The following is a 26,251-nucleotide window of genomic DNA, read 5'->3' as shown; positions in this document are numbered from 1 at the left end:
CTCAAACTCATGTCCATTGAGTCAGTGATACCATCCAACCATCTCATCCTCTGTCATCCCCTTCTCCTTCCGCCTTTAATCTTTCCGAGCAACAGGGTCTTTTCCAATGAGTCAGCTCTTCACATCAGATGGCCAAAGTATTGGCGTTTCAGCTTCAGCATCAGTCCTTCCAGTGAATGTTTAGGACTGATTTCCTTTAGGATGGACTGGATAGATCTCCTTGCAGTCCAAGGGACTGTCAAGAGTCTTCTCCAACACCACAGTTCAAAAGCATCAATTCTTTGGTGCTCAGCTTTCTTAAAGGAATTAGAGCATATTAGGCATTTAGTAGAGTATATATATTTCAGAGTAAGCACTTGAAAACTGTTAGCTGTTTTTAATCACTGTTTTCATGGATTCAGGATTTCTTGAAAACATCATGCCATTTCATTTCCCTTGTTCTTTTGAGATGGTCTAGTTTTCACCTATTATCTTTTTCATCTTCTATAAAGTTCTCTTAAATTTTAAAATAGCAAAAGAATGTAACAGATTTATAGCAATAGGAAAATAATCAAATATGAGATTATCTTAACCTTTGGGACAAAGATCTGAGCATATGTTTTCACTGTTCAAAGTGCCATCTGACCTACCCCTGGATTTACCAAAGTATTACAATCATCAATAATTAGAAAATAGTTTTTTCTGTTCTATTCAAATATAGACTTACAAAAAATATTATTTGATAAAGAATTATTATTAGTAGCTGATCTTATGAAGTTTATGGACATTGAAATGACACATTTATCAAGTAAAATTTATCTTTAAAAATTAACATTTCTCATAGCATTCTATATATTTATCTTTGGTACATTATGACAGTGATCTCATAATCTCATGTTTACGAACTCAGCAGAAAATTCTTGTTACATTCTGTATTTTTATGTTGAATACTTTTGTTTTAAATTTAACTTCCAAGTTACACATTCCTTTGTTTCACAGCCTCCACTTTACAACGTATCTGGCGAAAAATTTTTTTTCAATTATTTGTTAGTGTCTCATTCCAAGACCCCCAAGGTTTTGCCTGTGCTTTTTGAGTTACGATGTGCTCCCAATCTTCCAGTTAGGTCAACCACAAAAATTAAGATATGATAGAAGGTCACTGGAAGAAATTCATATCAAAACAACTACTCACCATGTCATTATGACAGCCTGCTGTAACAAATGTGCTTCTGTTTTAACTTATGACAATTAATTGCTAAAAGTAATTTAATCTGACAGAGGCAGGGTGTTGAAAGGCTCCAGGAGATGTCATAAAAGCGACCTTTCTGCCCATGTGCTGCCAAAAGCCATTTTAACAAGGAGCTAAGGAAACAGTGCAACTTCTTTTGTACTTTGTTAATTAGTTATTGATTTGAAACAATGCACTTACAAATACTGTTAGAGGACTTAGGTGCCAGCAAGGTTACTGTGTAACAGTCTAGTTCTGATGATCTTTATAGCGTATAAAGATTCTTTGAAGCCTTTTGTTCTGTTACTCTAAAATTGAGATTGTCTAGTTTGCTAGAACGACTACAGTTTTATTTTATCATTCATCTTTTTAATTTCAAATATTTGGTATATTAGTAATCTGATACTTAATCATACTTTAATTACATGAGGTAGTTCCAATTTTCAGAAGCCTCACTTGTGGATTTAGTCTCAAGTAATTAACATATTCTACAGAGGAAGTGTATGTGGTTTGATTAGTGATGCCAAAGGGAACACGGAAATAATATTTCAGTCTAAAAAAGAAAGCAAGGTAGAGGTTCTAGAATTCCTTTATTGAATGTACTAGTTGATCCCTTTTTTAAAATGTGGGTATATAATCTTAGTTTCAGTGATTTCATCATGTTGCTAATAGAAGCTAATAAGTTTCCTATAGTTCTGTTAGAAAAGTTACTGGATTGCTTCAAATTAATTTTCTTAATAAAGTATTTAAGTGCAAATTAACACTTCAGGCCTTTGTAAAAGTCAGCTCGCGAGGTACTGTGGAGGATAGAAAGGCAGATCCGGTGTAGCACACGGGTAACAGGGATTTTCAGCTCAGGCTTGCCCTGATCTAAGCCTGCATTGCACTAATTCTGTTCTCACTTGAGCAAGCCACTCAGCCTTTCTGTGCCTCACCCATGCAATAGGAGTCATAATAGGACCCGCCTCATCATGTGATTATGAAAACTAAATGAGTTAATACATGTAAAGTACTCGATCACAAACTAGTAAGGTATAACCACGTGATAAATGTTAGTTGTTAGCATTACTATAATAAGTAATAATAGTAAAATACATATGATTAGTTTTCTTACTTTTTATCATATTTTTCTTATTAATTAGGATATGTTTGCTATACCTAGCAGATAATAAAAATAGCATGGTAAAATTGTTCTCTGTCTTTTGTGATGGACAATAAAGGTAACATTTGGTGTGCTCTTGTTCTAAAATACCCATTTATTATTTTACTAAAAATGCACAAAAGTTTCCAGTTTAATTGTGAGAAATCTAAGCTGTGGTAGAGGAAATATTTTTCTTAGCATGGAAGCATTCTAAAATACCTGCTTTTTATTAAAACCTTTACACTAATCAAGGCAATTTGAAAAGTTTTTCAAGTTAAATTATTTCAGTAAATAGACAAAACTTCATGAAAAAACATATTGTGCTAAGCACCGGTTTTATTTTAGTAAGTAATTGCCTAACATGTCTATTCACAAGGAATGCATGTGAAAGCACTGATCAGTTTAAAACTATTAACTGGTGAAATTGATAAAAATTTGAAAGGTCTATAATAGCTATTGTTGGCTAGATGTAAAGAAAAGATTGCTCTCACCCAGTGTGATGAGGATGTGAGAGAGCATAAACCTTTCTACCGAGCCGTCCATTTCCTGGGAATCTGCCTCATTGGAATAAAACCATTGTTAATTCAAATCTATAATCACAACATTGTAAAAATGTCAATTGATAACCAAAATTTAATGTCTAGATTTAAAATTGCAAGATAGACTAGGTTTATAATAAATGAATTCTAGAAATGCTGCCTTGTCTTCACTTTTTGGAAACTAAAATGGAGCTTAAATTCATATTTTTCACTAATTTAGACTATAGATGTTTGAACGAATTAGGTTTTATTACAATGTGGAGAAACTAGAAAATAGTTTGAACTAATAATTTTATTATTATATTTTGAAGGTGTTTTAAGAAGTTGGTTTGTGACAAAGTAAATAATTATTCCAAGTATGTAAATAACTTATTACATCTTAGCTATATCCTGACAGAATTCAAACATCTGTCATAAAGCTATTTTTCAGGCTTCTTATTTTGTGTCTGTTCAACCTCCCCATGGTATGTTCTTTGTTCCCAAGTTTTTGTTCTGTTTGATTAAAAGAAGGTATAATTTTAGGTCTCACAGTTAGCCTCCATGTGCAAATGAGGAGCGTGAGCATCCAAGGTGATAAGTGAACTCCCCGAAGTCATAAGCTGTTAAAGGGCGCTCTCTGGACGAGAACGGGTCTTCATCTGTGTGTGAGAGAGAGTGAGCGAGAGGGCGGGGGAGGAATGAGAGAGAATGCTGTCACTGGCAAATGTAACTAATCCTTCCACAGTGTTAAAATAAATTATTAATTATTTGGGAGCAGTTCCTCTTTCACAGTATAATCACAGCCAGATCATCTGGTTAACATGTGTCTTACAAAGCAGGGTTATCAAGCCATAAGTGTTTACATTTGATCCACCGATGCCTAACAATAATTGTCCTGCCTACACGAAAGCCTCAGCTTCCTAATGCTTCCTAATTCTCAGTCATGTACAACTCTTTGTGATCCCATGGGCCGTAATCTGCCAGGCTCCCCTGGCCGTGGAATTCTCCAGGCAAGAATACTGGAGTGGGTTGCCATTTCCTACTCCAGGCAGCTTCCTAAGGCCTCCAGGAAATACCAGCTTCTGTGAAGTTTACTTCCCTTCCACTCCTTACATTTCTATAAAATGTTCTATGGCATGCCTTACTTTCTTAGATGTGTGCTCAGTCGCTAAGTCGAGACTCTTTGTGACCCCAGGCACTGTAGCCCGTCAGGCTCCTCTGCCCGTGTGATTTCCCAGCCAAAATTCCTGGGAAATGGGTTGTCACTTCCTCTTGCAGGGGATCTTCCTGACCCAGGGACTGAACCTGCCTGCATAGGCAGGTGAATTCTTTAACACTGAGCCACTTGGGAAGCCCACTTTCTTAGATAGAGCACATTGAAAATAATTGAACCTTTTCTTGATGACCCAGGGTTGACATATGAGCTTTTGCTATAATTATTGTTTTAGATTCAGATATAAATACTATGGGACATACTTTGCTTTTGTCTAGAGAATGTTCTAGACTGGACTGTCTGGAATGCTTGCAATGTCTTCAATGTGCTGTCATAACGCTAATTACCTTTAGGATTCTTATAACCTCACTCCTTCCCCAGCACACCCACCCACACAGAAAGTGTTTCTTTTACCTCTCACTCTACTGAAACACAGTCAGCCATTCATATCCACAGGTTCCACTTTTGTGCATTCAGCCATCTTCTATAAGCAACAAACATAAAACCAAGTCATTTTGTATACAGGACTTGAGCATCCTTGGATTTCATTATCTATGGGGGTCCTGGAACCAATCTTCCGTGGATCCCAAGGGATGACTGTATCCATTAAATGTCAGTAACTGGATCAGCCTTGTTTAGTAAAATGCATGCATGCTGAGGGATGCGTGCATCACGTCCGTCCTTGCCACTCTGACTTCATTCCTGTGCTGATTGTGCTAGTACAAAGTAGCCAGTAACAGAGTCTAGCAGATACAAACTGGTCAAGTCTTTCTGTCTTCTTGTCTTATTTTCTCTTCTGTGATGCACACTGTCTGGTGAGTGGTACCATGTGATACAAAGATCTTCACTTGTTATAGGTCCTTACTTTCTTCAAGCTTCTAAGAGCATTACCATCTCCCCAGGGTCATTGCTAGGATGTTATGGTAGGTAGCATAATGGCCTCCAAAGATGTCTACATCCTGATCCCTGAAACCTGTGAGTATGTTATTTTACATGGTGAAGGAATTTTGCAGATGTGATTAAGGACCTTAAAATAGGGAGATTATCCTGAATTATCCCGGTGAACCCACTGTAATCACACAAGTTCTTAAATGTGGGGGAAAAAAGGCAGAAATAGAAGCGAGGGAGATATGACTATGGAAAAATGTCTAGAAAGGTGCAAGGCTTCTGGCTTTCAGATGGAGGAAGAGGGCAGCAAGCCAAGGGGGCAGACTGTAGAAGTTGGAAAAGGCAAGGAAATGGATTTTTTCCCTTAGAGCCTCCAGAATGGACTCTTTGGTTTTAGCTCATTGAGACCTATGTCAATACACATTGAGACCTATGTCAATACCTGTCTCTAATACACAGAACTGTAAGATAATAAATTAATGTGTTTTTTAAGCCCCTAAGTTTGTGGTATTGTGTAACGATAGAAAATTTAGGCAGGTATTAAATCCTGTATCCTGAGTGGGTACTTATGTGTCAATTAACTTTCTTTATCCAACTTAATGTTCTGCCTACCTCAGTTCAGCACCTGTCAGAATTCAGTCCCCTATACTCCCCTTGCTTCCTGTGGAATTCTCCAGACCAGAATACTGGAGTGGATAGGCGTTCCCTTCTGCAGGGGATCTTCCCAACCCAAGGATCAAGCCCACATCTCCTGCATTGCAGGAGAATTCTTTACCAGCTGAGCCACCAGGGAAGCCCAAGTGGTTATTGTCTTAGGCAAAAGCTGGTGATAGCTTGGGCTGATATAGTAAGAGTGGAAATTGAGAGAAGTTTATGGATTCTAGAAATACTTTGGAATATAAATAAGTTGAATCAATAAAGAGGAAGAGGATGATGTCAAGGATGACTTCCAAATTTTTGGCTTGAACAACTGGGTTAGTGGAGGTACCACTTGACAAGATGAAAAAGGCTAAAGGAAGAACAGATAATAGGATTTGGGAACCCAATGCAGAGTTTACTTTTGGACATGATAAACTTGAAATAGCTATGAAATTCAAATGTGTTTGACATGCTTCTGAATACCAATCCTTTGTCAGTTGTAATCATTATGAATTTCTTTCTGTTTTTTGAATTTCTGATATTTGTAACTATAATTTATTAAGGCTTCCCTGGTGGCTCAGGCGGTAAAGTGTCTGTCTGCAGTGCAGGAGACCGGGTTCGATCTCTGGGTTGGGAAGATCCCCTGGAGAACGAAATGGCAACCCACTCCAGTATTCTAGCCTGGAAAATCCCATGGACGGAGAAGCCTGGTAGGCTACTGTCCACGGGGTCACGAAGAGTCAGACACAACTGAGCGACTTTACTCATCACTCATAATTTATTAAGTATAGCCATATTGACAAGTAAGGTAGGCTTGAATCTGTCTCCAAGAATGATGGCTGTCAATAATAATAATATCGTAACACCTAAAAGGCAGGAAAAAAATTGAGTAGCTTCAAGATCTCTCTAGTTTATGGTTTCTTCTGTTTATTTTCATTATGTTTAAGGTAGAATCATATGAAATTGCCATTTTTAAGGTCAAAAATATCTAATGTTGGTAACTTCATATGGTTCCATTTACTATTTAAAGACAAAATAATGGTCCTTTATTTTGAAGATGTTTTCATTAGGTGTATGCTGTAAATCAGTTTTGTGCATGTGCCTAAACTCCTAGTCTTTTAATCATCATTAAACACAAATGCCTATACTTTCAGAAAGATAACCCATTTAAAATATGCCAAAATGAAGATGAATTTTTAATTCAAAGTGTTTAGCTGGGTTAAGATAAAATTAATTCCATATGATATTATAAAATATATTTTATGCATAACTGTTCTTACAAATGTTTTGTTCTGTACTAATGTACAATTTATACTCTTTTCCCCCAAATTTTAAAGCTGAACCATATGATATTCTTCTATGCGTCTCCCTGAATTAGGGCCATGTGGTATTTGTGTTACATTTCTTCCGGAAGCATACCCTACTGGCCGATTCCTAAAAATATAAATTTTGTTTTATCTTCTACCTGTGGATTGCTTGGGTGCAAGGAGGTATAACTTAACATTTTTCATCCTCATAAATCCCTCTGACTTGGATACCTGCTTCCCATTTGGATTTTATTGAGCCATATTTTACCTAATGAGGTCTTAGCTTTTTAAAAAGAAATAACTTTGATTTGTAAATTTTGTCATAAAAAAGTGTGGATTTTATATTAGTGTTCTTTCTCCAGCTTATGTCTCCAGTGTAAATAGCAGATCAGCGGTAGTGCTAAGGGCAGCTAGTGAAGGGTGTGTGTGTGTGTGTGTGTGTGTGTGTGTGTGACATATGCAGCACAGCCGGAGTTAATGACATAGGGGTGTGCTGGTTTACAGTGAAAAATGCTAGACTTTATTATTCACAGAGTAGCTCTCTTAGTAGATGTGCTTATTTACCACTGTAATCACAGAAATATTTATATGAAGTAAAACAAAATAATCTTGAAGTTTGGATTTTAAAATTGGATGATTTTTTTTAAAAACCTGAAATTTATTCAATTTTCACTTTACTTTCCAAAAATCAGTTATAAATTTAAAATATATCCTATAGGAGCATTCATTTTATAACTTCATAGCAACAGGTTAGCTGAAGAGAAATCTGTCAAATTTGGCAGTGGTTCAGAAAATATGTGAACCTGTCACTGTAAGCAGTCTCAAAGGGCGAAATACTTTACAGGAGCTAATTAACCTTAGAAAATAATTACACAAATATGCAAATGTTGTTTAGATAATTCCATGTGTTATCAGCTCAGGTAGTCCATCATAAATGCAGACCCTGCAATGCCTAGGTAGTAGAATCTGGCATAGTTGATAAGGCTTTGGTTACTGTATCACTTCTGTTTGGCATTTAAGAATTAATGATGGCAAGAGTGCGTCAGGAAATTCAACCTGTACTCTGAATACTGCTGAGTTCCGCAGTGTAAATATTCTATGCATTCTGCCACTGGCAAATTCTAATTAATGGATTTACTTTTGTCTTTTCGTGCACTTTGTACATTTGCATATTCTAAAATCATCCAGCTTGAAGTGCAATATAAAATGCACTCTGATATGAAATTCATGGAGAAACCTGTAAAGCAGATTTAGTATGTTTGCATTTCTGTAATTGAAGCATATTAGAAAGTCTTTCCTATTGAAATCTGTTTAGCTTCAAAGTGCACTCCTGGTAGTATACACTGTCTGGATTATGGTTTATAAATATATAATGATTGTGGACATGGTGTGGGAAGCGGGTTGGAATGATACAAATGTGCCTTGGAACAGCACCGCCTTATTTATAAAATGGAGTTTTCGTAATGTGATCTGTCAGAAATGTGTATTAAAAACTGCTCTAAGTTTATTAGTTCCTGTGCTACCATTGTTGTACAAAACTGCTGCGGGAGGCAGCACATGTTTGGCAGAATTTGTTACATCTTTTAAGGATGGGGGACGACAGAGGAGAGATGGCTGGATGGCATCACTGACTCGATGGACATGAGTCTGAGTGAACTCCTGGAGTTGGTGGTGGACGGGGAGGCCTGGCGTGCTGTGATTCATGGGGTCGAAAAGAGTCGGACGCGACTGAACTGAACTGATAAGGATGAGGATATGACTCCACTAAACACTGAATAGTAAAAAAAAAAAAAAAAAAAGCCATAAATTTGTGAAAGTCTTGGGGAACAGTCACATAAGAAAGCCAGATTTTTTTAATAGCTAAGGTTTATCTCCTTTATTATTTATCTTTAAAAATAATATTTTGAATTAAGCTGTTTAATTGTCTGTCACGTGCCCTTCAAATGTGAATCTCACGTAGTGTCAGCTTTCTCTCGGCAGTTCAAGGCCACTATTGCTCCTGTGAGTCATGGTGCTTTAGATGCGGTCCTGCCCCTCACGGTGCTCACTGATGGAGCTGGTAGACTTCGTCTCCTTGTGCTATAAGTGCTCTTCCAGTTTCTGTGGGTTTTCTGTTTTTGCAGCCATCACTTTTTGCTCTTGCACCTGTTTGAAACAACCCCTTTGATTTGCAGCTTGTAAATGTGCAGTGGGTTCAGTACAGATGTTAGAATTTGTTAGATGTGGAGCTCCCGCTCAGAGGCTTGTACCTCTAAGAAGCCAGCTCTAGTTCTTCAGTATGATTTCTGATTTGTTGTTGTTGTTGTTTACTTGCTTTATTATAAAAAGCATTCTTTTTGTACTAGCTTTGGAAAGTCCAGAAAGATCTAAAGGAGCTAAGAATAGAAAATATTCACAATCCCGCCATCCATAAGAAGCTGCTTTTAATCTTTTTGACTCTATCTAGTCTTTTTCAAGCCTTTTTACAACAGTGAAAACTATACCACCTATAAAATTAGATGAACTGCATGTATTATTTTATAATCTCATTGAATAGCTATATAATATTTCCTTAGAAGTATTAACTTGTTTAAATATTTATTTTTGCATTATTGGATATTTAGGCATTATCCAGATACACTTTCTTCTGTACATGAGGCAATGATGAACATTACCAGACAACCATCATTTGCCACTTTCCAGATTAGTAGAAGCTAGATTCCTGAAATGGAGTTGGAATATTCCTTTAGAAATGCACTTCATGGTATCATTTGTCAGCAGTATCATTGCCAATAATACTAGCATCGTTAGTCATTTATTAAATGTCTATAGCATGTTTTCTAATGTATAGACAGAATCTGAAAGAGAATATATCTTCAAATTGCTCATATTCTAGAAGGAAGAAGTGACATGTCAGGTTAAATAAATAACAGAATAGAGAAGAAGCAATGAAATAGTACAGGATTCAGTTTAAGCTTACATAGCTAATAGTGGAACAGACATAAACTTGAGCCAACGGTATTTTACAGTAGTTTTAGACACAGGCAGGATACGACTGAAGTGACTTAGCAGCAGCAGCAGCAGCAGGATAATAATACCTGTAAAGAGATTAAATACTTTCCATATATTTCTTGTAAGATGCTATCAGTCAAGGGTTAGCAAAATTCTTTCCCTTTCTATATGGGAATCTGACCTTCAGTTAACCTTCTAGCTCTATGTCTCTGGAAGCCTAATAAAGTGGTGTCTTAAGTTGAGTTTCCAAGATAAAAAATTCTGAAGTTGCATGTGGGAAGTTTGTTGGGGAATTCTCTTCGGATCAGCACCTATCAGTTCAGTTCAGTTCACTTGCTCAGTCGGGTCTGACTCTGTGCCACCCCATGGACTGCAGCACACCAGAACTCCCTGTCCATCACCAACTCCCGAAGTTTATTCAAACTCATGTCCATTGAGTCGATGATGCCATCCAACCATCTCATCCTCTGTCATCCCCTTCTTCTCCTGCCTTCAATCTTTCCCAGCATCAGGGTCTTTTCAAATGAGTTAATTCTTCACATCAGGTGGCCAAGTACTGGAGTTTCAGCTTCAGCATCAGTCCTTCCAATGAATATTCAGGACTGATTTTCTTTAGGATGGACTGGTTGGATCTCCTTGCAACCCAAGGGACTCTCAGGAGTCTTCTCCAACACCACAGTTCAAAAGCATCAATTCTTCAGTGCTCAGCTTTCTTTATAGTCCAACTCTCACATCTATACATGACTACTGGAAAAACCATAGCTTTGAATAGATGGACTTTTGTTGGCAAAGTAATGTCTCCGCTTTTAAATATGCTGTCTAGGTTGGTCATAACTTTCCTTTCATGGTTGCAGTCACCATCTGCAGTGATTTGGGACCCCCAAAAAATAAAGTCTCTCACTGTTTACATTGTTTCCCTATCATTTGCCATGAAAAGATGAGACTGGATGCCATGATCTTCATTTTCTGAATGTTGAGTTTTAAGTCAACTTTTTCACCCTCCTCTTTCACTTTCATCAAGAGTCTCTTCAGTTCTTCATTTTCTGCCATAAGAGTTGTGTCATCTGCATATCTTTATTGATATTTCTCCTGGTGATCTTGATTCCAGCTACTGCTTCATCCAGCCTGGCATTTTGCATGGTGTACTCTGCATATAAGTTAAATAAGTAGGGTGACAGTATACAGCCTTGACATACTCCTTTCCCAATTTGGAACCAGTCTGTTGTTCCATATCCAGTTCTAACTGTTACTTTTTGACCTGCATACATATTTCTCAGGAGGAAGGTCAGGTGGTGTGGTATTCCCATGTCTTTTTAAGAATTTTTTTTAAGAATTTTTAAGAATTTTCCACAGTTTATTGTGATGCCAAATTGTGATCCACACAGTCAAAGGCTTTGGCATAGTCAGTAAAGCAGAAGTAGATGTTTTTCTGGAACTCTCTTGCTTTTTCAGTGATTCAGTGAATGTTGGCAATTTGATCTTTGGTTCCTCTGCCTTTTCTAAATCCACCTTGAACATCTCAAAGTTCACAGTTCACATACTGTTGAAGCCTGGCTTGGAGAATTTTGAGCATTACATTGCCAGCATGTGAGATGAGTGCAATTGTACGGTAGTTTAAACATTCTTTGGCATTGCCTTTCTTTGGGATTGGAATGAAAACTAACCTTTTCCAGTCCTGTGGTTACTGCTTAGTTTTCCAACTTCACTGGCATATTGAGCACAGCATTTTCACAGCATCATCTTTTAGGATTTGAAATAGCTCAACTGGAACTGCATCATTTCCACTAACTTTGTTCGTAGTGATGCTTCCTAAGGCCCACTTGACTTCGCATTCCAGGATGTCTGGCTCTGGGTGAGTGATCACACCATCGTGGTTATCTGGGTTGTGAAGATCTTTTTGTACAGTTCTGTGTATTCTTGCCACCTCTTCTTAGTGTCTTCTGCTTCTGTTAGGTCCATACCGTTTTTGTCCTGTATTGTGTCCATCTTTGCGTGAAATGTTACCTTGGTATCTCTAATTTTCTTGACAGGATCTCTGGTTTTTCCAATTCTGTTGTTTTCCTCTATTTCTTTGCATTGATAACTGAGGAAGGCTTTCTTATCTCTCCTTGCTATTCTTTGGAACTCTGCATTCATGTGGGTATATCTTTCCTTTTCTCCTTTGCCTTTAGCTTCTCTTCTCTACTCAGCTATTTGTAAGGCCTCCTCAGACAACCATTTTGCCTTTTTGCATTTCTTTTCCTTGGGGATGGTCTTGATCACTGCCTCCTGCACAATGTCATGAACCTCTGTCCACAGTTCTTCAGGCACTCTGTCTATCAGATCTAATCCCTTGAATCTATTTGTCACTTTCACTGTATAATCGTAAGGGGCTTGATTTAGGTGACACCTGAGTGGTCTAGTGGTTTTCCCTTCTTTCTTCAATTTCAGTCTGCATTTTCCAATAAGGAGTTCATGATCTGAGCCACAGTCAGCAAGAGAATGCACTGGTCATATCAGCACCTATAGGAGAGCAAAAACACAGATTTTGTCTGAAGTTGTTGAACTGCAGTATTGTTATAGCACAGGCCTCACCCACCTTCTTGATGCTCTGGGTCTGGGGTGGCTTTTCAGAGATGTCCTGCCTTGAGGCAAGAGATAGGTCCTTGTAGATCCACATCATCTCAACCAGACTTTGGAGGTAGCTTCCCTTAGAGGTGGGATTGTAACTTTAGGCAAAATAGCTTTGTTTGACTGAGAGCAATCCCTAGAGAGGATCTCACTTAAAGCTATCAGCTGCCAACACTTGTACAGCTCAGGAAATTAGTGCCTGTAACTAAAGGAGGTTCTGGGAAGCATATCACAGCATCCAGTCTAAGTGGCTGGTTGCTGCACAACATTGCCTGTGGAAGAAAATGACCCTGGTTGGTAAACTGCATCTGGATTAGAAGGAATTACATTGTTGTTTAGTTGCTAAGTCGTGCTGATTCTTTGTGACCCCACGGGCTGTAGTCTACCAGATTCCTCTGCCCGTGAATTTCCCAGGCAAGAATACTGAAGTGTGTTGCCATTTCCTTCTTCAGTGGATCTTCCTGACCCAGGGAACGAACCTATATCTCTTGCTTGGCAGGCTAGATTCTTTACCACTGGGCTGCCAGGAAGCTCAGAAGGAATTATAATAGCCTATGAACACCATAGTTTTGATCTTCCCTGACAGTAGTAACTCCTGTAAGTGGGCAAGTCCCTTGCAGGCAAGGATCCTAAAAGCCACACCTATGGTCTCATTGGAAAAGACCCTGATGCTGGGAGGGATTGGGGGCAGGAGGAGAAGGGGACGACAGAGGATGAGATGGCTGGATGGCATCACCAACTCAATGGACATGAGTTTGGGTAAACTCCGGGAGTTGTTGATGGACAGGGAGGCCTGGCGTGCTGCGATTCATGGGGTCACAAAGAGTCAGACACGACTGAGTGACTGAACTAAAAAAGAAAAACTAAAAAAATGGTGTTTCTAGAGGCATTAGCTTCCATAGATTATGAAACTTTAAGGCAGGATAACTCCTGTCTCTGCCCAAGGTGAGCCTGATTCCCTCATTCCTGAGCAAACACCCCATGGGCCAAACACAGTAACCCCCACAAAGTTCTCTGTTGTGTCTGCTCCAGGAACTGCTGTGGGGCTTCCACTAAAAGGCATACCTGGTGCGCCCCTAATGGCAAACTGTGATTCCCTTTCCTGGATCTTTTTGGGTCAATGTATGTCAAGTGTGGCCTAGAATAATCTTGTATAATGGTTTAGTTGTGCCTGTGGATAACCCCCTAAGTGGGTATTATAGGCATTTTTTTTTTCTTCAGTTGAGTCTGGCTTTTTACATCAGGCTTTTAATTTTAGGTTTAAAACTGAATAATAATTTGATGACCTTAAGAGTCAGGCTGAAAATATTGAAATACTCAGGGCACATGATTACTTCAGATTTCTTTTTCCTGCTACTCCTAAACTATTTTAACATATATCATCTCCATAGACTGTGGAAGAAAAAAAATCAACTGTAATACTAATCTCTGCAAACAGTAGTCTTTACGTTTGAACAGTGGAAAGAGCTGTTGGTTCTTAAGTCACCTTTAGTCATAGATGGTTCATTTGGACCCGGTTGGCAATTTCCCTTGTATCCTGAGTCACAACGTTTTGTTGATTTTTCCTCTGTAATGACTTAGTCCATCCCTTGCTTCCCATTCACTCTGCCATCAGTCTAAGTAGTGGGATAGTCTACTACTTTATATATGAAATGCTGAACTGCTCCCTTGGAGGTGTTCTCCTGTCTAGTTTTTGCCTAGTCTGAGCTGCATTACCCATGAGATCCCAGACTGTAGTTCATGGTAGAGTTTTTGTCTAGGATTTTCAGACTATTCATGTATATTCCATTTTTTTCTGGAGCATGAATAAGATCCTTGCAAATAGTAAGAAGGAAGGCTGGAAAGGTAGAGTTTAAAGACTTTGGCTAAAGAGTTCCAGTTCCAGTTATTTGTTTTGTAGGCCATGGCAACCATTTCGGTAAATGACCTTTAAGACAAGAGAGTGAGTGCATCAGAGCCAGGCTTCAGGAAGATTAATCTGGCAAAAAGTAATTGGAAAGACTAGAAGAAATGAGACTAGTTAAAATTCATTGTTGGAGGCTTGGAATGAGATGGGAATTAAATGGAAGAGACAGATAGACTCTAAACAGTATAAAGGAAGGATTTTTGACTGTGAGAAGAAAGCAGGGAGGACTTTGCTGAGATCAAGTAGTGTGGGTTTATAATAGACCCATTGGACTTGTGTGAAGACAGTCCATCAACAATAGAGAAAGGAATACTCCTCACACACTACGTGCTCTCCTGTCTTTGTATGTTAACACACTTATGAAATGGCAAACACAGTGAAGGTCAGGATCGTGGCTTGCTTCTTATCATCCTTACATCTCCACTTTTAGCACAGAACCTAGCTAGCACAGAGTAATCTAATTTCCTATGTGTTTTTAATTCTGTCTCTATAGGAGAATATTTAGGACCATCACAGATATTTAAAATTGTTAGTTCTGCCAACCACCAGCACATAGAAACTCTGTCTTCCTGTTTTGTTTTTACATTTCAGTGTGAGATATAACTAGGGAAATAAGGTGTCTGGGTTGTCTCTAGATTGTCCCAGTTTAGACCTGTTTTCCCAGTACAATTATTAACAATACCTTTCTTCACTCTAAAAGGTTTATAGAATAAATTCTATGGTTACGGTCTATATATGTACAGAAAACTGCTTGGTATGTATTAGTAATTTTAACTATAACTATAAAGAACACACTTGTGTAGCTACCATCCCAGGCAAGAAATGAAATACTGCCAGCCATTAGAAGTCTATTTCCCAATCACAACTGTTTCTCTTCCTTAGAGTAAACCAATATCCTGATTTTAATAAGAAATATTTTCCTACTTTTTAAACTAATGCACGCTAAATTATTAAGGCCAAGTTCAGTTCAGTCACTCAGTTGTGTTCAATCTTTGCCACCCCATGGACTGTAGCATGCCAGGCCTCCCTGTCCATCACCATCTCCTGGAGCTTGCTCAAACTCATGTCCATTGAGTCAGTGATGCCATCCAACCATCTCATCCTCTGTCATCTCCTTCTCCTCCCGCCTCCAATCTTTCCCAGCATCAGGGTCTTTTCCAGTGAAATCAGTTTTTCGCATCAGGTGGCCGAAGTATTGGAGTTTCAACTTCAGCATCAGTCCTTCCAGTGAATATTCAGGACTGATTTTCTTTAGGATGGACTGGTTGGATCTCCTTGCAGTCCAAGGGACTCTAAAGAGTCTTCTCCAACACCACAGTTCAAAAGCATCAGTTCTTCAGTGCTCAGCTTTCTTTATAGTCCAACTCTCACATCCGTACATGACTACTGGAAAAACCATAGCTTTGACTAGATGGATCTTTGTTGGCAAAGTAATGTCTTTTGCTTTTTAATACGCTGTCTTGTTTGGTCATGACTTTTCTTCCAAGGAGCAAGCGTCTTTTAATTTCATGGCTGCAGTCACTATCCGCAGTGATTTGGGAGCCCCCAAAAATAAAGTCTCTCACAGTTTCCACTGTTGCCCCATCTACTTGCCATGAAGTCATGGGACCAGATGCCATGATCTTAGTTTTCTGAATGTTGACTTTTAAGCCAACTTTTTCACCCTCCTCTTTCACTTTCATCAAGAGGCTCTTTAGTTCTTCTTTGCTTTCTGCCGTAAGAGTGGTGTCATCTGTGTATCTGAGGTTATTGATATTTCTCCTGGCAATCTTGATTCCAGCTTGTGCGTCATCCAGCCCAGCATTTCGCATGATGTACTCTGAATATAAGTTAAACAAACAGAGTGACAATATACAACCTTGACATATTCCTTTCCCGATTTGGAACCAGTCTATTGTTCCATGTCCAGTTCTCACTGTTGCACTAATCTTGACCAGCATAAAGATTTCTCAGGAGGAAGGTCAGGTGGTCTGGTTTTCCCATCTCTTAAAGAAATTTCCACAGTTTATTGTGAACCACATAGTCAAAGGCTTTCACATAGTCAATAAAGCAGAAGTAGATGTTTTTCTGGAACTCTCTTGCTTTTTTGATGGTCCAGGGTATTGGAAATGTGATCTCTGGTTCCTCTGCCTTTTCTAAATCCAGCTTGAACATCTGGAAGTTCATAGTTCACATACTGTTGAAGCCTGGCTTAGAGAATTTTGAGTATTACTCAGCTAGCATGTGAGATGAATACAATTGTGTCGTAGTTTGAGCATTCTTTGGCATTGCCTTTCTTTGGGATTGAAATGAAAATTGACTTTTTCCAGTCCTGTCGCTGTTGCTGAGTTTTCCATATTGAGTGCAGCACTTTCACAGCATCATCTTATAGGATTTGAAATAGCTCAGCTGGAATTCTGTCACCTCCACTAGCTTTGTTCATAGTGATGCTTCCGAAGGCCCACTTGACTTCTCATTCCAGGCTGTCTGGCTCTGGGTGAGTGATCACACCACCGTGATTATCTGGGTCATGAAGATTTTTTTTTTTTTTTATAGTTCTTTGTGTATTCTTGCCACCTCTTCTTAATATCTTATGCTTCTGTTAAGTCCATACCATTTCTATTCTTAATTGTGCCCATCTTTGCATGAAGTGTTCCCTTGGTATCTCTAATTTTCTTGAAGAGATCTCTAGTCTTTCCCATTCTATTATTTTCCTCTATTTCTTTGCATTGATAACTGAGGAAGGCTTTCTTATCTCTCCTTGCTATTCTTTGGAACTCTGCATTCATATGGGTATATCTTTCCTTTTCTCCTTTGCCTTTAGCTTCTCTTCTTTTCTCAGCTATTTGTAAGACCTCCTCAGGCAACCATTTTGCCTTTTTGCATTTCTTTTTCTTGAGGATGATCTTGATCACTGCCTCCTGTATAGTATCACAAACCTCCATTCATAGTTCATCAGGCACTCTATCAGATCTTGGTATATCAAGGTATATCAGTCAATCAAGGTATATCAATAGGCACTCTGTCTATCAGAGCTTGGTATATTAAGGTATATCAATTGATCAAGGTATAGCAATACCTTGAATCTGTTTGTTACTTCCACTGTATAATCGTAAGGCATTTGATTTAGGTTGTACCTGAATGGTCTAGTGGTTTTCCCTACTTTGTTCAATTTCAGTCTGTATTTTGCAATAAGCAGTTCATGATCTGAGCCACAGTCAGCTCCCGGTCTTATTTTTGCTGACTCTACAGAGCTTCTCCATCTTTGGCTGCAAAGAATATAATCAATCTGGTTTCAATATTGACCATCTGGCAGTGTCCATGTGTAGAGTCTTCTCTTATGTTGTTGGAGGAGAGTTTTTGCTATGACCAGTGCATTCTCTTGGCAGAACTCTGTTAGCCTTTGGCATGCTTTGTTTTGTACTCCAAGACCAAATTTGCCTGTTACTCCAGCTCTCTCTTGACTTCCTACTTTTGCATTCCAGTCCCCTATGATGAAAAGGACATCTTTTTTGAGTGTTATTTCTAGAAGGTCTTGTAGGTCTTCATAGAACCGTTCAACTTCAGCTTCTCCAGCATTACTAGTTGGGGCATAGACTTGGATGACTGTGATATTGAATGGTTTACCTTGGAAACAAACAGAGATCATTCTGTCATTTTTGAGATTACATCCAAGTACTGCATTTTGAACTCTTCTGTTGACTATGAGGGCTGCTCCACTTCTTTTAAAGGATTCTTGCTCACAATAGTAGATATAATGGTCATCTGAGTTAAATTCGCCCATTCCAGTACATTTTATTTCACTGATTCCTAAAATGTGCAATCTTGCCATCTCCTGTTTGACCACTTCTGTTTTACCTTGATTCATAGACCTAACATTCCAGGTTCCTATGCAATATTGTTCTTTCAGCACTGGACTTCACTTCCATCACCAGTCACACCCACAGCTGGGCACTGTTTTGCTTTGTTTTAAGGCCGGAAGTGCCTACAAAGTCTTCCTTCCAGTTGTTGTTGAGTCACCAAGTCATGTCCAGCTCTTGGCGACCCCATGGACCGCAGCACACCAGGCCTTCCTGTCCCTCACCATCTCCCAGAGTTTTCCCAAGTTCATGCCCATCGTGTCAGTAATGCCATCCAACCATCTCATCCTCTGTCATCCTCTTCTCCTGCTTTCAGTCTTTCCCAGCTTCAGGATCTTTTCCAATGAATCGGCCCATCGCATCAGTTGGCCAAAATATTGGAGCTTCAGCTTCAGCATCAGTCTTTCCAATGAGTATTCAGGGTTAATTTCTTTTAAGATTGACTGGTTTGATCTCCTTGCTGTCCAAGGGACTCTCGAGCACAACAGTTCAAAAGCATCTGTTCTTCAGCGCCCTGACTTCTTTATCATCTAGCTCTCACAACTCTATGTGACTCCTGGAAAGACTATAGCCTTGACTCTATGGACCTTTGTCAGCAAAGAAGTGTCTTCGCTTTTTAACACACTGTCTAGGTTTGTCATAGCTTTCCTGCCAAGAAGCAACTGTATTCTAACTTCATGCCGGCAGTCACCATCCACAGTGATTTTAGAGCCCAAGAAGAAGAAATTTGTCACTGTTTCCACCCTTTCCCCTTCTGTTTGCCATGAAGCGATGGGGCCAGATGCAGTTATCTTAGTTTGAGTTCTGAAGACACATAGGAATGATGCAGGTGAAGGTGATGGGTTAAGCAAAGGCAGAACATATGGGTCGCTTGCCAAACAATAATATCAAAAACAGCCCAGAGATAAGAAATGTATGGCACAATTAGGATATTGATGTTCCCTGCAGTTGGAACACAGAGAGTGTTCTTTCCATTCTCTCTTGGGGAGAAAAGGGTATCTTTTAGATCATCATATTTTGTGCATTCATTTCGAGGCAGAAGCCATATCATGTAAGGCCCTAGTGTCATTCTGAGTTTAAACTTGGTCCTGGAGCTGATGAAAAGACTTTGGAGAGTTCTAAGCAGTGAGTGAGCAAATGGCAACATGTCCATTTTTGAAAAGTTGTTGTCACTACAGAGTTAGGAGAGGGCATTTAAATGGGTAATACCTTCTAGGATGACCCTAGAGGCAGGGAAACTGGACTGGAGATTGTTGCAGTCATCCATTTGTGAAAGGATGAGCTTGGGCTCAGCCAGAGGAAATGAGGATGGAGAGAACTGGTGGCTTTAAGAGAAGGTTGGGGACAATCAAAAGGTTTTTAATTACTGATTTTATGTGGAGTTTGAGAGAGAGAGAAATAGAAGATGATGCTCAGATTTCAGCAGGAGGTAGGGAGCAAAGACAGTGACACAGGTTTAGAGAGGATATTTTTATCAAAGTGTTGAATTGGTTGAGCTTGAAGTATCTGTGGGGCATTCAAAAGGAAATGACCTTGGGTCTGGAGCTCTGGAGAGAAATATAGGCTGGAGATAGACATTAGGGAATAATAGCTTTTATGGAGCAAGTGAAACCATTCACTGGGACCGTAACATAATATTTTAAAATTTCTGAGATGGAAAAGGTGAATAAATTGTGTTCATCATCTAATATTATGACATTCTTAGGGAATCAGTCTTTCGGTGTTAAAGCATCCCAAGAATTATTCATACAAAATATCTTCATGATGTCTTAGTTTTATCGGTTTGTACTTTTTTTAGCTCTTTGTTTTCCACATTATCTGAATTTTAGGTTTAACCACAAATTGTGTTTGCTATAGAAGTAAACACAGTCAATTGAAGTTGTTGTAGAACTTTTGGAATTAAAGCAACATTCATATATTTATTGGACTTGCCTGGTGGCTCAGATGGTAAAGAATCTGCCTGCCATGCGGGAGACCCAGGTTCAATCCTGGGTTGGGAGCATCCCCTGGAGGAGGGCATGGCAACCCACTCCAGTACTTTTGCCTGGGGAGTCCCCATGGACAGAGGAGCATGCTGCAGTCCATGGAGTCGCAGAGTCAGACACGACCGAGCAACTAAAGCACACCAGCAACTTAAGGGAAATATAAAAAGTCCCAGTTTATACATTTAGAAATCCTCCCAGTTCTAGAAATAAAATATATATGGAAAATTGTGTCAGGAAAAGTATTTTTAACAATGTAAATGGAAAATACTTATTGTTAACTTTCTCCTTATTTTCAATTTACAGAGGTACCTAAAATTTTATAAATCAAATAATTTAGATGTATTTATACTCTAAATATTTTCAGATATAAACATAGAAACACATCTGATATTTCTTAGTGGTCCACTGACTTAAAAGGCCACTAGAACTTTATCCATGCAATTCTAATGAAGTTAGATATATTTTAATATCTCAGGTAAACCCAGAATGAGCCATTTCCCCTCAAAATGTGCCTATTTTAAATATTTTCTTTCAGAAGCTTAGAGTAGCACTTAAGTTTAGCAGTAATTTCCTAATAGCTTAATACTAATTTATTCCCTAATTTGAATTTCCATTGTAGTTCTTTTGTATTGTTATTGTTTGGAATGAGCTATTGCTATCATATTTCTTATGCTGCATAAGCAAGCATATAATTTAATTTTTGATTACCATGATAATAATTAGATGCAGTATGTAATACATGATGTCTGTTTTACTTATAGGAAAATGGCTCTCCTGAAGAACATGCAGTCTATGTGTGGGACCATTTCATAGCCCAGTCTGCAGCTGAGAAGGTATTTTTTGTTGCTCACAGCTATGGAGGACTTGCTTTTGTTGAACTGGTAAGTGCACAGTTAACTCTTATTTTTAATTCGCAAACTCCTTACAGGTTTATCGCCTTCACTCCCATTTTCTTGGTATGGTTACTTGAAATTGTTTTATAAAGGACGAAGATTAAGCATTTGGTGTAATGAATTTCATGTTGTTGCAAAGGAATGTACTTTTATTGTACAGAGCTTTTCATTGCCAATCAGACAACTTTTTGCCTGTTTCTTATTTACATTTCACTTTTTAATTTCTACATTATAGCTCCCCTTTCCATACATTTTATATTTGTGACTCCTGTTTATGTGTACATCGTTGAAGCACTATTATCTGTAAAGTGTTTAAAATTTCTAGAGACTCTTTAACTGACTATACTATCTCTATAAATTAGTACTTGATCAAAATCCATATAATTAGTATTAAAGCTATCAGAAAGATTCTGTTAATCTGCTGTTAAGTGCAACTCCATGCTTAGTCATAAAAATCTCTGCATTTCAAAATAATCCCGTTCTTGCAGTTAAGATATGTGTACATAATCGAAAAATCAGCAAGATTTGGGAATTTGGTGTCTGTTCTACCACAGTCTTACAGTTATCGCACTTTGTGCAGGCGTGAATGATGAATGAGGTACAGTGAGTCCTAAAAATGTGCTCCATGTTCATTACCCCTTATGTCACTGGAAAGTACCATTGCTGTAACACAATGATTTATCTGATACAGTGCATTTGATCATTTTAAGCCCATGTAGCCTCAAGTGGACAATAAAAGCCAGCATGGCATTGATTGTCTGATTTTTAATGTTTCTAAACTTTGCCATGTATTGCTCTTCATCGTGGAAATTATATATCCGTGGTCTTTTCAACTTCCCCACGCCTTACTGCTTACCCATGTGATTTAGATATAAAAATAGTGGTGACACCTGAGAATACTTTAACTGACCTGAATTTACAAATACTGTGCTCTCTTAACATCTATAAATAACTGAAATCATTCATTTCTTAAATTGATTTCATGTTTACAAATTATATTCAGGTGCTTTTAATTCTGCTGAATTTGTTTACTACAAAATGGATATCTTAGGATCATTCTCTAACATACGAGTTATGATGTCCTTTTTAAAATGTGAATGTTGGCTTTCAAATAGTTGTTTTAACCATTCAGATATATATAAATGCATTTATAGCTGATATATATGTACCTTATGTTTTCTTCCTGTAAGTCATTAAATTACATAAAACATGAAATTTCATGACTTTATAGAATAGCTTTGAATATGTCTGAAGACCTGCAAGACTGTTCAAATTTAAAACTTCTGTGAAACATACGTTTTCCTGATTTTACCTTAAGACAATTAACATCAAATCTGTACATCAGATTTGGAATTTAAGTGAATTTTGGACAGTTTTAAAAAGGAACTTAAGATGCCAGAGTAACAGATGACCTATGCGTCAGTCTTGTTTTGCCTGTCCTTCTTGTCACACACTGGTGGATATTTCTACACTTTTGTTCCACTTTAATATAAAGCACACAGATGTTTCAGAACAAGACTTGACTTCTGACCTTGAGGCTATTAGGGTCAGGGTCCTCAGGGCCTGTGAAATTATCACAAGCTGAGCTAAAGTTTTTCTCCATCACAGGAAGTAACCAGTAAGTAAGAAGTTAAAAAGGAGCTTTGTCAGAGAGACAAGATGGTCTCAGTAAGGGTCAGCTTCTGTAGTCTGCTGTCTCTGCAGGAGGTGCATGCATGGGAGGAGGAATATAATATAACCACTGGCACATCGCATATCTGTCAGGCAACACCAGGACTGAGAAGTCTATTTAATGTAATATACCTTGTTTAGGTTTTAAAGTATTAATGGCGACTATCTTAGCCTCAGATATTTGCTACTTTTTGTCAAGTAACTTTGATAGAGGTATGCAAAGAAGGTATATAGATGGTGGAAGCTAAAGAAAAAGTAGTTTGTGACTTACTGAAAAGAATTCCTCTAAATAAATAACTAAGTTTTACATAAATTTTTGACAAAGCTTGATGAGTACATTTAAGGCCATTGTGTTTCTACTTAATTTCAAGAACTTTTGAAAGATAGCATTGATATTACACAAAAAAATTGAAATATGTTTAAACTTTTTTTTTTTGCCTAAAGCTGAATCACATTCTTTCCTGGTCTCCCTGTTATTCTTAGAAGAAAACTCATGGTGTTTAAAATGTTGACAAATATTCAGCCTCTCAGTATTTTTCAACGTAAATGTATTATATGAAATTGTTTTACAATGATTGAAATATTTAATATTAACTTTACAAAAAAGTTACTTGTGAACATCTTAAATTATGGTTTAGTTTTCTGTTTCAGTAGTACATTTTACACATCAGACAGTAAATCGTTCGGATTTCAGTAAAGTTTAATTTTGTAAAAAAGTTATCATAAAATTGTATCTCCGATTCAAGATTCTGTACACACACATATACACACACACACACACCCCCCTTATGGATGGAATGGTCCTAGTTTGTAGCATCACATTTCAATGCATGGAGATTATTTTCCTACCATCCTCATTCAAGTTCACATTCTTTTTTGGATCATGAATTTTAAGAAAATTTCTTTTAAATATGAACTGTGTGACTAGTACAGTTTTAACATTACATGTAATTACTTTTAGTGCTTATTGTTTGAATAATAGTTACTAGTCAGGACCTGTGCTAAAATATATCTTGTCATTTATTAAATTAAATTCTGTGTAATTAGAGTTTAAAATTAAAGGTACTACTAATAGATATCTGAAAAATTACTTTTAAAGTACAGAATAGTTGTAGAGCTTTCATATTTTGCTAATTGTTGTTTTTTAAAATTGAGAACATAATTTATCATTATACCCTATCTTGAAGTGCAGAATTTGCCTGAAGAATCCAGGAGATGGTTAAGAGATTCATTTTCAAAACCAGTGTCCATTTTATGTAGTAAATAATAACAATGAAAAAAATGATTCTAAAAATATGCCTTTCACTTCCTTTATTCCCATCATATGGTAACATCTCAAGTTTCTAATTCTCTAAACTTTCTGCAATCCTAGTAAAACCAGATATTGATAAGACACCTCTGGCAGCAATCCTTGCACTCAGTCTTTAGAGTGAAAGGGAAGAACTGTTTATTTTATGAATTGATATTGAATCTTAAAAATAGTGTGTCTATCCTATGTTATTTTTTCTGTGTATTTAAAATAACACTAATAAAGAGCAATAACATACAAAGTTACTCTTATTAAATCATCACTGTCAAAGCCTTCAATTTCTAATAAATTTTGCTTTATATGTCATAGATAGAAATAGTAGTCCTAATCAACAACTTACCAAATTCTTTTAGAAAAACATCTACAACTAATGCAGCTTACATTTGCCTTATAGTAGTTTTTAAAAGTTTAAACTCATTTGTTAGAAATAAAGTGTCATCAAAACACAGTGCCAGTTTTTAAGCTTTGTCATCCCTTTCACCAACCACTTTATGAAGTGATTGCATTGCTTCCATACTCAGTCATTTCAGAGTGTTTTGCTCTTGTCTTGCCATGGTTAGTTTGACAAAATCAGGCCAGCTTCAATTTTTCTTTTATTTGGAAATGTCAGCTTCCTTGTCAGTGCCCGGTTTCAAATCTTAACTCACCTTCCCTGTTTGCAGTGCCCTATACATCAATTTGCATTCAGATTTCTCTCCTTAGTCAAAGTGAAATCACTGTTTTATAGAACACATTAAACAATTTTAGCAAATGTGTTTCATTAGCTTATTGCATCCTCTCAGTTGATATAAAATTAGTATTTTTCTTATTGCTTTTATTTCCTTTTCCACATCATTAGTGGTATGTTCACAACCACCATTAAAAACATCTCTTAGAAATGTGTGAAAAACTGCTCCTTTTGAAAGTGTGTATCTCTACCCACTTTTGATTTTGGTTTCTCCATGCTTGTCAGCACTTGATTGGCACCTCACTTGCATGTGAATTAAGGAATGAAGGGAACTCTATTTTCCTGCCATTGTTCCATGCTGGGCTCTCTAGCCTCTAGGCAGCCTAAGCTGACCTTCAGCAGCTGATAGAGGACTATTTTTTGGACTTAGTTGTATGTGGACACTCAAGCTCAGTCTACTCTTAAGAGTTGATCTTTTAAAAATTGCCTAGAGCATAATTTGGATTTACACTGAAAAGAAAAAGGAACAGGACTAAAAGAATTATTTTTTGCCTTTAGTGACATGCATTAACTGTGACTTTAAAGAAGCATCATTTATATTCTATCTACAAAGAACAAAGTAAATTGGTTATAGGTAGCATATCTGCTTAATGTGATCAGTGGAAATACCTAAAATATGGGCTGCTTGGAATCAAGAATTGAGGAGAGGTAGAATACTGGCTTATAAACAAAGAAAAATTGAGCCATTGGAGTGTCAAAACAATTCAGGCCAAAAACACTTCTTAAAAACCTTTCAAGTTTAAAATGTAAATCAGTAAAAATACATCACTGTAATATAACTTGAATTTCTGCATTGACTGCCTACATGATACAAGTAGCATGTTAATGCGTGGGATGATTACAACTTGTGTATGGAATCTCTATCTTATTTCTCTAGTTGTTTCGTGTGAAAACAATTTAGTTTTTCAATTTTTGTGGGCTCCTTAGAGAGAGACCAAAGGGTGTATTATTTTTGCCTCCTATATTCAATTTTGTTTAATTCTTTGCATATAGTGTAGATACTGTCTTTCGATTGATTGTTGATGACAGTACTTTTAGGAGTTAGTTGCAAGAGCCTAAGTAAGATCCAGTGAAAGGCTTTATGAACATAGATGACTAGTAAGGGAGAAGCACACATCAGATGTTAAGGAAAGAAAATCTCCATGACGTAAGGACATTGGATCTGGAAAGCTGAATGAAAACAAAGAGGGAATAATATCTTTCCCGGTGCACACCTCCAGAAGCATGTTGAAGTGGCTGTGAAGGGAGATGAAGCACAATAAATAACAAGTAATGAACAGTGATTATGCTCATATGTAGATATTGAGGAAAATGTTTGTATATACTGAGTATTTAATAATTATGGCTAATAGAATAAATGAGATATCAAAGGAGTTTCATATACAGATGTGATTTGTTAAGCTTCAC

The 26,251-nt window shown here is 37.6% G+C and overlaps 1 protein-coding gene across 6 annotated transcripts in view; it reads left to right on the top strand.

Moving 5' to 3' along the window:
• The window catches only part of ARB2A (ARB2 cotranscriptional regulator A), a 422,536-nt gene that overhangs the window by 213,357 nt on the left and 182,928 nt on the right, over window positions 1-26,251 (top strand). For all 6 annotated transcript variants that reach the window (XM_061424395.1, XM_061424392.1, XM_061424389.1 and 3 more), the window contains one exon: window positions 21,006-21,125. In XM_061424395.1, coding sequence (XP_061280379.1) covers window positions 21,006-21,125 — 120 coding nt within the window. The remainder of the gene's footprint in view (window positions 1-21,005; window positions 21,126-26,251) is intronic.

Source organism: Bos javanicus, chromosome 7 (assembly GCF_032452875.1).
Source record: "Bos javanicus breed banteng chromosome 7, ARS-OSU_banteng_1.0, whole genome shotgun sequence".
Taxonomy (NCBI): Eukaryota; Metazoa; Chordata; class Mammalia; order Artiodactyla; family Bovidae; genus Bos; species Bos javanicus.
The sequence above is the reverse complement of the archived record's forward strand: the minus strand, read 5'-3'. Positions and strand labels throughout refer to the sequence as shown.